General features: G+C 37.9%; 1 protein-coding gene across 1 annotated transcript in view; it reads left to right on the top strand.

The window, feature by feature from the left end:
* LOC118278130 (hemicentin-2) overlaps positions 1-12,729 on the top strand; it is a 161,705-nt gene that overhangs the window by 136,490 nt on the left and 12,486 nt on the right. Inside the window, exons 9-13 of the mRNA XM_050700260.1 lie at positions 1,068-1,215; positions 3,140-3,270; positions 4,704-4,863; positions 5,130-5,291; positions 6,091-6,225. Coding sequence (XP_050556217.1) covers positions 1,068-1,215; positions 3,140-3,270; positions 4,704-4,863; positions 5,130-5,291; positions 6,091-6,225 — 736 coding nt within the window. The remainder of the gene's footprint in view (positions 1-1,067; positions 1,216-3,139; positions 3,271-4,703; positions 4,864-5,129; positions 5,292-6,090; positions 6,226-12,729) is intronic.

Raw genomic sequence — 12,729 nt, 5'->3', positions numbered from 1 at the left:
TAAAGAAAACAAAATATCTGTCTGTCTGTCGGTCAGTCCTCTAGTGAAGCTATGCTACGAGAACAATCAACAAACCGAGCTGCCGGTTTTTAGTCAGTTAGAGTCTGACACTTGCCTCACCCAAGGCGTGAAAAGTTATTGGATGATTTCACTTAAAGATGCATTGCCGACAACGTAGGTCTGTTTGATTAGAATTTTTTTTAAGGAATCCTTCTCCCCAAAAATATAATGAATCTCGTAGCAGTATGAGCCGATGTGACATCGTGCGGATTACAAGCTACTCGGTTGCTCTTGGTAGAAATTTGAAGGAAAACGAAGAAAATGAGGATTCATCCTCATCTCCATCATGGATAAGGTGGTCGACTGAAACAAATGTAACACTAAAATCGATAGACTAACCATAACAGTGGCCCCACAGGCAGTACCTAGTAATAGCTCGCAACGGATTTTCATCAGATTTTCTCGAATGGCCGCAATTAGTTTTGTAACGTATATACATTGCATCCGCCTGAGTGTACTGCGGTAACAATACTACGAGTAGGAGCAAACAATTTCGTTCGCTATGCCAGTTATATTTTCTTGTTAAATTCTAATGTAAACTGAATTTGGTTGGCTTAGTTAGAGATATTTGTGAACCTCGTTGTATAGTATAGTAAGTGCTTTGAAGGATATTCTCACTTCTTTATTTCCTCTTATCGTTTTATCAGGTTGGAGGAAAAAGTTGCGATTAAAAAAGTCATAATGTCATACGTTAAATACCCTAATTTTTTTGGGACAAACCCGCTACATCCTCCCTTGCCGCTGCAATTCCTGTAAGTTAGGATCTACAGTAGATACAAACATGCAAACACCGGAACCTTGAAGTCCCAGGGAAATGAATGACTCCTCACAAGGCCTGTAACATACTTCGAACTCCTTTGGTATTGGGTGGCGCTAATTGCTTAACATTGGATAATCTGCCTATTCATTTGCATTTCGATCCGCCCTATTCCACAATAACCGCAGCCAAACAGTATCATTGAAAAACCAAAATAAAATCCATACTAATAAAGTACATTTTCCCACAGCACAGCGAGTTCACGAATGAGACGACCACTGTCAGCAAACTGACGATGCTGCCTCAGCCCGAAGATGACGGAGCCATGATCAGGTGTCGCGCTGACAACCCTGTGCTGAGGGTGGCACTGGAAGATGCCTTCAGAATGAGTGTTGTTTGTAAGTATAGAAATATATACTGTTTTTGTTAGGAGCAGAAATACATAGACAATTATTTGCATAGATATCTTGTAATAGGTATTTTTAAAGTGAAATAATTTAGTTTGAAGTGAGTTTAGAAGAGTTGCTTTTAAAGTTACTTCCATTAATGTGATATTTGGTTTACTTAAAACTATTAAGGTTTTTGTTAATTTCCTGATTATTTCATCGATTTGATGCAATTATAAAACAATCATATTTTAAGGAAAGTTTCTAAATAAATATATATAACTCAAAAGTGTGCCTCAGCCCAGACCACTGGACGGGGCATGCAGGTAGATATTATAACGTAGACATGGAGCTACGGACTACCTAGCGGGTTTACCGGGGCTCCAGCTCGACAAGCAGGAGTAGGAACGGGGTCGTTTTTAGTCAGTAAGAGTCTGACACTCCCTCTTGCCTCACCCAAGGCGAAGTCATTGAATGACTTTCCCTCCTTAAAAAAAGTGAATGAAAAGTAGAACTAGTGTCACTATACACACTCAAAACATATAACTGAACAACTCAAAGTTCGATATCAACTTGGAATCGTTGAAAGGTCATTTAAAAAGTACAACAAGCGAACTACGGAACTCTGTGGGATCGGACCGCGACACCGCAACAGTCGGACGGACGAACACAGGGACTTACAGCATTGGATGACACACCGCATGCCTGTAATTAGGCCGGGCTCGCTTCCTATCACGAATTGTTTGTTCAAATCTTGTTAAAGACAGATACTAAATTGGCTTTTGTTTGTAAAGAATTTTATTGAAATAGTTATAGCTCGGATTTTGGATTTTAGCTCGATACAATAGACTTACTCTCTAGTGCAATGGAATTATGACAAAAGTACCTAGTTAGAATTTGATGATACAGTGCAATGTTTGATTAGCCATTTAAGCTGATTGTAAATGAACCAGCATGGTTGGCTTTATGAGTACCTAAAACAAATATGGAAGCTACACTTTTAACGAGCCTACCTTCACTTACGGACAGACTATTATTAATTTCTCTATTTGTTGAAATTTCAAAAGTGCCTTATTTATGATTTAATAATTGGAATAAATTATTTGACTTTTGACTTTGACATTAATCTTTATGTGCCTCTGCAAACTTCTTGTTACTATGTCAATATTATCAATTCAAGGGTAAAAGTACTTAATACAATGCAGAATCTATTTCAGTCCCAGAAAACCGCATTCAGAAAATTCCCTAGAGGAACAAAATGCGACATTTTAATTCCTCAAGTAACTAGAAGTCGTACCGCCAAACTAATGACCTGATGAATCTATCCAAACTTCATTGCAAAGTCGAGCAACTTTGTCGTAACATATCGGTTTGAAAGTAACTCTACTCGTGGCTTTACAAAGTAGGTAATTAGTCAACAGTTTTTGTGATTATTTGTGTAGCTGTTTTTGTTTCGTTACGTGGTTTAAACAAGGGTTTTTTAGACGTTTTTGTGTAGGTTTTATTACCTGTTTTATTACGTATTGTGAAAGTAAATTGCGAGCTTTGAACTAATAGTTAAGAGTGTATGTTTTTCATTAATAATCATGTTACATTTAAAGAATGCAACAACACGGTTTTGATCCTCGAAACGGTAGGCAGAAGTGCACATTACGACACGTAATTTCATTGTACAATGTACAGCCACTTTTCACCACATTTGTAACAAGTCCCATGCAATAGGGAGTGAGTCTATTTCCATATACCGGACACAATTCCAGACATCGTGATGCTACTGAGAAATTTTCAACAAACTGAAAAAAGCTAATAATGCTTTGCCCGATACGGGAATCGAACCCGAGTCAATGCATAAAATGTTCAATATTCAATGACAGCTTTATTACTACTCAAGTATACATAATATCTACATTTTATTAATTTATCCGTTCTTCAACAGACCGTCCAGTCCTGACGATGTCACTGGGCAGCACGCTGAACCCCAACGACATCAAAGAAGGAGACGATGTGTACTTCGAGTGCAACATCAAGGCCAACCCTAAGGAACATCGGATCTCCTGGTATCATAACGTGAGTGAGTTTTTAGGTACAAGCCCTTAGTCTTCTTTATGGCATAGGGGGCAAAGGAGCAGATTGGTCACCTGATGGTAAGCAGCCATGGGCACCCTCAACTCTAGAGGAGTTACCGGTGCGTTGCTGGCCTTAGTAGTCTGTATTTGATTTTGAAGAAGGATTAGTTTAAGTTACAGTATAGATAAGAGGACTTCTGAAAAAAAGAAACGTTATATCAGCTATAAAACGTTCGCTATTGGTTATAAGACTCCCCAATGACTTTCAGGCCAGTCGGTTGTAGAAAATATTTTTTTTTCAAGAGTGATTGTCTTGTTCCAAAATGTAGATTCCTGTAGACTATCTAGGAGTACATATAATTTGTATGTATAAGCCAAAACAGTTTTTTCGTAGTTATGAAGAAACTGTTTATCTTCGAACAACTGCTGGTGGCATTACAGAGGTCTATAACAGAAGAGAGATTGAGACACGGTAAAATTTAAAATATTCAATGCCACAAGTTACCCCTCCCCTCCCTTAAAATAAAAAGCAGCAAGGATCATTAAAAGTACAGTAAAAAACCATATGAGTTCCCTTTAAACCGTGACCTTGATCTACTTAATACGACACAGTAAATCGTAAGTAAATTCCATTCGGCAAAAGAAAAAGTGGAAACCCCTTAAAACTGTTGAGGAGCTCGATTAAGGTAATTTAGGAGCCGAGGCTCCTCCACCAAACCCTTGAAGTGTGTGGGTCAAAGTGAAGCACCCTTTCAGGAAGGCTCAAGTATTTACGTAGCGATTCGCTGAAACGTTCCCTGAAAAGTTTTTCATTCCAACCACCTAGACGACTGAAATGATCTAAAGCAAGTCGAGGGGCTGTTCAATGTATTGTTGCTTTAGTTTTTTGATGTCGCTTTGAAGTTTCAGTTACAGTTTGTGATAGTTAGAAATGTATGCCGTTATTGTATTCTTTGTTCTTTATTCGATATATCAGGATATTGACAATTGAATTTTCTTTGTTGTGAGAAACTTATGTTACGAATATTGGTTAATGCTGGGGCCACACTAATGGAATATGCCATTTGATTATGGCGATAATTGATGTTTGTACGAACATTTAAAGTTCATAATCGTTCATTTGTTTTCAAAATCAATGGCATATTCCATTAGTGTGGCCACAGCATTAGGCAATAGATCTCACGCTAGAATTTGCTGTCTAGTGATATGTATCCATCTCGGTATTCCTTTACACAACGTCACGCCTCTTATCACCAAAGGGCACAATTTCGGATTCCGTGTTACTACTAAGAATTTTTCCAAAATCCGAAAAAAGCCCAGCAATACTTTGCCCGACCCGGGAATCTAACCCAAGACCCCTTGACTGGCAGTCGCGCTTGCGACCACTCGACCAACGAAGCAGTATTCCTTTATCCATACTATTTTTCTTCCTAGGACATACAAGTGAGCCAGAACATGTCTTCGGGAGTGTTCATCAGCACCAAGTCCCTCGTCCTCCAGAGGGTGACCAAGAGGGATGGAGGTCTCTACACTTGTAGGGCAGCCAACCAGATGGGCGAGTCCAGCAGTCAAGCTGTGTATTTAAGAGTGCAGTGTAAGTAAACTTGCGTATTTAAAAAAAACGTTGTCCCACTCTAGAATTTTCTCATGTGCCATGGACGCGTTTATAAACATACAAGTTCACATACACATGACACCCAGACCAGAAACTACACTTTGTGAATCGCACAATGTGTTGCAGTTGCTTCGTGCGGGAATCGAAACCGCAACACGCTATAATCTGTCACTTAACATCAACATTTGCACAAAGTATTTCAACCCAAACAGAATAATTACCAAAATTTTCCCTCCTCCTCACAGACGCGCCAGTATGCGCCCAGCCATCCCCGCTGCTGATTGGCGCGCGCCTTGACGAACAGCTGCGCGTACGCTGCACTGTGAACGCAGACCCTGCTGACGTCACGTTCTACTGGCAGTTCAACAACAGTGGCGAGAGCTTCCAGGTGTCTCCTGCGAGATACGGTAGGTTTATGATGATGAGACCATCACAAAATGTAATGTTTACAGGCTAACTGCCGCACTCAGAGTCATTTAATGGTTACTTAATCCAGTGCTTAGCAATTGTTTTCGAAACAAAATCGTTACTAAAGAATGGTTTAAGTAATAATAAAATGTCTCTGAGTTGCGGCGGTAAGACGGTAAAACGAACAGGATCACCTAATGGTAAGCAATCGACACCACTTACAAACACCCATAACACCAGAGGATTTACAAGTTAATCAAGACGAATTCTTGGTTAAAGACTTTGTAACTCACTCATATTTAGCAATCATGATTGTTAAAATTTTCAACTATTGGTACACCTAGTGGTAAGCAACCGAAACCGCCCAGAAACACCCATAACACCAGAGGATTTACAAGTTAATCAAGACGAATTCTTGGTTAAAGACTTTGTAACTCACTCATATTTAGCAATCATGATTGCTACGATCTTCTCGTTTCCAACTATTGGTACAAATCTAATGATGTACCTGATTTCTTTGCACTACACTATGGTTGACTCTCAGAGAATGCCTTAGGGCAGGGTTTCCTAAACATTGGTGGGTCTTAATCGAATTTTTTGTGGGCCTTGACTGTAGAAAGACATACTGACCAACTGTTCTGCATTAAATTTTTCATATTGGTAACGGCCTAATACCCTAAAGGTAGGTCCTGAGTTTAGGAACTTAATTAACTTTCAAAACCATAATGTGTATTAAGTTCACCATTCACTGTTATTTGTGTACAGAAGAAATAAATAAATAAACACCGTCTTGTGTAGTTTCAACGGGTGGAACATCGAGTGAGCTCCGGTACCGGGCAGCGAGTGAGCGTGACTATGGCGCCTTGCTCTGCCGCGCTACCAACGCAGTGGGTCGACAGAAACGGCCCTGTGTCTTCCAAATAGTACCAGCTGGTGAGTTATTTACAAGTTACTAATTATATAGAATATAGGTAGGTAATATCTTTACATACATACATATCGTTACGCCTTTAATCCCCGAAGGGGTAGGCAGAGGTGCACATTATGGCACGTAATGCCACTGTGTACACCCACTTTTCACAAGTTGTAAGTCCCATGTAATAGGTGGTGAGCCTATTGCCATATACCGGGCACATTTCCAGACTCCGTGCTACTACTGAGAAATTTTCGAAAAACCGAAAAATGCCCGACCCGGGAATCGAACCCGAGACCCCTTGCCCGGCAGTCGCACTTGCAACCACTCGGCCAACGAGGCAGTCATATCTTTAGTGTAGATTAATGCTCAAACCTTCTCCGTGCGAAAATAGGCCTTTGGTTAGCAATGGCCACTTATAGGCTGTTGATGTATGATGTACATATATCTTTAGTTCAATGTTGACAATGGGTTATTTACTCCATTTGACAAAGTGCAAATGTATAATAGAACAGTAAACGTGTGCATTTTATTGTAAATCAGTATTTCGGCCCATTCTATTAATTTAACAGGTAAAGCATACCTAGTACCAAATACTAAACTCTAACAATTCTCAAAACCAATCAAAAATCAAACCTGAAACGTACCATATCGTAGTACGCAACTAACGAGATAGTAAAGGAAAAAACCGACTTTCGTAAACTAAAAACCAAAAAATAACTATTATACATTGTACTGCCTGTGTCTACCCACTGCTAGTTTGCTACCGATATTATAAAGTCGGTGAAAAAAATCTTACCGGCCGAATTGAGAACCTCCTCCTTTTTGGGAAGTCGGTTAAAAAAAAGAAAACAATAACTCTATTATTACACTAAGAAAATGCAAAATAAAAATCCGACCTCTAAAAAAATTCGATTTCATAAAGAAAATGGATACTGGAAAGACTTGTTACTCTGTTAATTGAGGAAACTCTCATTAAATCAACTTGACCTCGCCCTCCCAAGACGGTGCCTCCATAAACCCCATGGTCAGACCCCATCAAAACATCAACCAGCCGAAACATTGGACAACGAGGGTAGAAATGAGATGGATGAGGTAGAAAGAAGTTTTGTTTTAATAATATAATAAAAAGAACGGTGTCCCACACTAGCGTTTTGTCCTGTGTCGTGATTGTGTTTACCGCACTAGGACTTTCTCTTGTGTCGTGGTTGCGCTTACAAACATACAAGTTCACATACACATCACATAATGAACTTTGAATTATTTTACTTAAGGTGCGCTAAGATTTCTTTTACACATATGCAATTGTTATTACATTTGTTTACTAACTTTTACTTATGACATCGTATAATCCTGTTTTTCCATGTCTGTAGGATTTTCGGGAAATCCTTGAATAAAATGTCCTATATCTGTCTCCTGCTTTTAAGCTAGCTCCTCACCAATTTTAAATTTTTTGCTAACTGATTTAGCTGTTCTTGAGTTATAAATAGTATATTTATGGATTACGAAGCAAACAATCACGAACGGATCACCTGGTGGTAAGCAATCGACACCGTTCATAGACACCCGAAACACCGTGCAGAGACGTAACAAGTGCGTTGCCGTCTTTTTGAAGGTTAGGTTAATTAAAGAATTTAAGGGTTGTTGGGGAACTTTTTTAATTTAATATAATTTTATATTTATGCAAATTAAACAACAACCAACAACATAGTAATATCAGCCTACTTAGTTGTCTAGAAAACTGTAACAAATAAAATTTCCCCGTTAATAAAACAAGCCCCCAATCTAACGTTCTACCATTACCTAACTAATTATTAAAAATACAACAATAACCAACCAATATTTTCCACTAGAACAACAACCACTTCGTTCAATAACAACAAACGAGTCGTTTTTCTATGCTCCTTGGCCAACCGGCCTTTTTAATTTTTTTCGCCCATTACCAAGAACAGGGCCTAATAGAATAGCCCTGTTTTTGTAGGAAAAGAATTATCCTAAAATAATATATTGAACTGGAACAGGGTACGGCCTCAGGCGTTGTAAATTAAAAAATAACTCACTAAAATTTCGTATGAAAACAACAGGTTTAATTGGATGAAAACAACGAGTAATTGTTCACTAATCATCCGTATAAATTATGTTTTATTTTTTAAAAAGGGGTTGGTTAAAGTGTGTTCATTTTATTGACGCTTTATTTTGTGGTAACACACATATACATTTGTATTAACAATCTGTAAGTGGCCACTGCTGACCAAAGGCCTTCTCACATAGACGTTTGAGCATTAATTACCACGCTTGCTCAATGCGGGTTGGCGATTTCAAACTTATAATTAGAAATAAGCCCAGGTTTCCGCACAACGTGTTCAGTCACCGTTTGTCAGTGGTGTCTCAATAGTCTAAGAAAGTACATACCTATAACTTAAAAAAACGTCTCATTGGTATTCTTGCCGTTGGTAGTTACCAATGAACCCGCACCCTCATGCATGAGAACCGAGCGTTTCAAACCTCTAGGTCAGCACGACAATAAATTCGAGGTTTAAAAACCTTAATATACAAAATAGGTATTACAGTGGTTTTCATAATCTTAAAATTGTAGATACTTTAAATCAGTGGGGAAATATATTATTTACTGTGTATGCATTTGTTACTGATGAACACTAGATTTGCTGATTTCTGCTTGTTTGACAATATAATTTAACCTACCTTATAACTTAAAAACTAAAGAAAAGTTAAATTACAAAAGGATTTTTTAACAAAAATATTTTCAGAAACATATCTCACAAGTTACTAGTCACACCAGTGGCAAAAATACAGTAATTCCCAACTAAAGCAGCTGACACAAGGGAATAGTGTCCAAAACTAGTGATATCGCACGTACTCGCTCGTAAAACTTGAGAATTTAATCGAATTTATAGCTGGCAAAATTACTAGGGAAATTACTAATTTTATAGTCTATGGAATGTCCGTGCCGTATAGCGCCCCGGGAGGAATTGGATGTTAAAACCTTATTGGTTGGTCGGACTCGACTTTTTGAGGTAATTTCGCAGTAAATACGGACGCTATATGTGTTATTGTCTTGTAGGTTAAGACGTATGGATGAGAAACATCAAAGGGTTCTTCCCACCCTTTTTTATGGAATAGGGGGCAAACGAGTAGATGTGTCACCTGATGGTAAGCGATCAGCGCCGCCCATGGACACCCGCAACACCAGATAATGACAGCGTTGCTGGCGTTTTTAAAAGGAATACGTAATATTAATATAATTTTAATTCTGTGGGAGACAAAAGGGAGTGTCAGAAAATCGCCCATCCAAATCCTATATCACACATTTGAAGTTTCCATGCAAATAAACATGGATGAAAATTCCAACGAACAACTGTTGGTTAAAAAGTCCACCAGACACGATCACCTCGTTCAAGGATCCTCCTTTTCTTAGGGAACTTTTCTCACTGTTCCCTGTTCAGTCAATACCACGATTCCATTCTTATAATGAAAATAGCTTCGTTTAATAACAATCTATTTAAATAAAACCTATTCATAGTTCCAACAAAGCTATTGTTTAATTATCTTAAACTATCCCGTTTTAATTGTGATTTGGTATCAACGTAATAAAATGTAATTAGCCAACAAAATAGCGGAATATTATTCCTAGTATTAGTTTCAAATAGGTCGTTGATTAGAACTGAATTTGATTATTATTTATGTACATTATATATAATGTGGTTTAGTAACTGCTAAATAGTACGTGGTTAGTTCAGTGGTTATGCAATATGTCATAGGTTTGAATGCGCTATGAAATAAATAAGTCAACATCAAGCGTCTCTTACGGATCGGAGTTGCGGACAACTTAAAAGGTTACCGGGGCTCCGGCTCAAAACAGGGGTGGTTTTTAGTCAGTAAGAGTCAACACTTCCCTCGCACTGGGTGAAGCGGGAGAAGTCATTGGAAGATTTTACCCCTCAAAAAAAGCGTCACTTACGGACAGACTGGCAAACTATTATTAATTTATTTCCATAATAATAATTAGTTATTCATTGTTTTGGCTAGTTTCCTCAGTCAAACGAAATTATTTCGTCTAACATACATCCATATACATACATACAATATTCAAAAATAATCACACTTTATCATGAATGATTTTTTTGCTAATTTTCTAAATTAAACCGTAAAGAGGTAACAAACAAACAGATTTCCGTTCACAATCACTATAATATTTGAGAAACAAACCAAGGATCGAACTCTTAGCTTACGCACACACATACGTATGAATATATTTAATGTAAACTTAAGGAACCACGCACAATAGTAGAGAAACGTATTTTCAAAGTGGTTCAGTAATGTAAGACAAACACTGGTTCGGCTTTTCGTCTCGCAAATTGTATAAGTACCTATGTTAACGTAGTGGGTGAAGTTATTGAAGACTAACGTCTTTGTCTGCGAAGAAAAAGTATGATTGTATATTTTAGTTATGTATTTGATAGTAATGTGGGTTTATAAAAGTGATAGAATATTTAAATGTTTTCTTTTCCACCAGAGATATGCTATGCTAAGCTACTGGCCCCTTAGTCTGTTATTACAATTGTGTCAGAATGGTCGATCAAGAGGGAAGGAGCTATACAACCTACATAGCTCCATCCCTCTTGCACTGCTCAATGATCGACCATTCTGACACAATTGTAATAGCAGACTAAGGCCCCTGTGGATGCGTTTAGCTTATACCAATTGCATTCATTGGTGCACATACAGAGTAACGGTCTCCCACTCCCCCTTTTCTTCACCTCAAGACGGCGAGTCTTTTGAAGATATTCTAACAGTCATTAAACTCACATTACATTCATAATTACCGTAGATACTTTATTCTAGCTACATCGATTATTATTTTGCGTTTCCCAGCACCTTTGGAAAACAATAAATGTATCAAAATGATGAATCTTCAAACTTGCTTAACTTCTGCACCTTGGATTCTACAACTGTAGTGTCATATTGACTATTGCTCCAAATAGCTAGTTCTAACGATACGTACCATTATTTTAGTTGGCACTTTAAGAAAAGGCTCAAAAATAATGATCTCTTTTTCCTATTCCCACCAAAATGAAGCCAAAACAATGCCAAACTCGTAAAACATCAAAAAACAAAGTTTACTTACAATAGAATCTTAACATTCCATAATAATATTCGAAACCAAAATTAATAGAAAATCGTTTTCCCAATGAAGCAATTAATCAAAGTTGGAATCGACCAGACTTCGACAGATAATACCTAGAAATTGTACGTAGATTGTGTAAATTAATAATTTTACAAAGTTAATTAAAATCTTCCCGGTTTGCCTCGAGGCTGGTGCAGACGAGAGACTCTTGTGCGATTGAGTTGATTCAACTGCAACACAAGGTAGTCTTTGTGAATTATTCGATATATGTATCTGCACCCTTAGTACGAGTTTGTTTTACTTTTAACAAGACAAAATGGCAGCGCGTTCGGTGCCATGATTTGTTGATTCATTCGCGCCAGCCAATCAGAACGCCTGAGGCACTCTTGTTTCGTTTTCGTTCAACGTAAAGCAAACTCGTACTGAGGGATGATAAGCAATCGCCACCGCCTATAGACATCTGAAACACCTGAGTCATTACAAGTGCGTTGCCGGCCTTTTGGGAGCTAGAAATTGAAGGATTGTTGGGGAATTAAGAATTGCGAAAAATAGGAATAGAAGTAATTGGGCCTCCGGTAACCTCACTCACATAACGCAAGCGTTGTTTCACGTCGGTTTTCTGTGAGGCCGTGGTATCACTCCGGTCGAGCCAGCCCATTCGTGCTGAAGCATGGCTCTCCCACACTTATACATCTTTTTAACAATCCTGTATCCATTATTATGTTTTTAGTCTTATTCGCGTAACTGTTAGACGAGGAACCTCGTATTGTCGTTCGACAAAAGTTGCTCGTCTACACAGCCCCTTAAAGTGCTCGATGACCGGAGTTCGACGGCCATTTTCGAAATACGAGTAAAGTTTTGCAATCGCGATTTCAGTTGTAAAGCCGTAGGTATACGGAGTCAGGTTTGAGTGGAAATCCTACAACTTTCCGTTAAAGTTGAATGTTTTTGCATGCAAACTGTTTATTTTTGTTAAGTTTCTTTATTTTATGGTTGATGTATGGGACTTTAAGTTAGTGTTTGTTGTTAATACAATTGATTTGATTATTTATGTTTATAATTTTTATAATCGGAGCAAATAAACGGTTTTTCTTTCTTTTATTTGTATTCTTTTGCGTCGTTTGTGAGCCCAAGTGCCGATAACATAATAATTAGTAATGACACATTGTTGAAAAAGCTTTACAGAACAGGGCAGATGACTATTTATTATTTTAATGTCCGTCTTGTAGATTATTTTGAAACATTAGACACGTATTTTATATTTTCTTATGGAAACAAATACTTTCGATGATATCTGGATTTAAAATACAAAATCGCGTATCCTCACGTCTAGGTATGTTTTAAGTTTTCAAAAAGCTACACTGACTTAATTTTTACT

The sequence above is a fragment of the Spodoptera frugiperda genome, chromosome 18, assembly GCF_023101765.2.
Source record: "Spodoptera frugiperda isolate SF20-4 chromosome 18, AGI-APGP_CSIRO_Sfru_2.0, whole genome shotgun sequence".
Taxonomy (NCBI): Eukaryota; Metazoa; Arthropoda; class Insecta; order Lepidoptera; family Noctuidae; genus Spodoptera; species Spodoptera frugiperda.
This window is presented reverse-complemented; position numbering and strand designations above follow the sequence as displayed.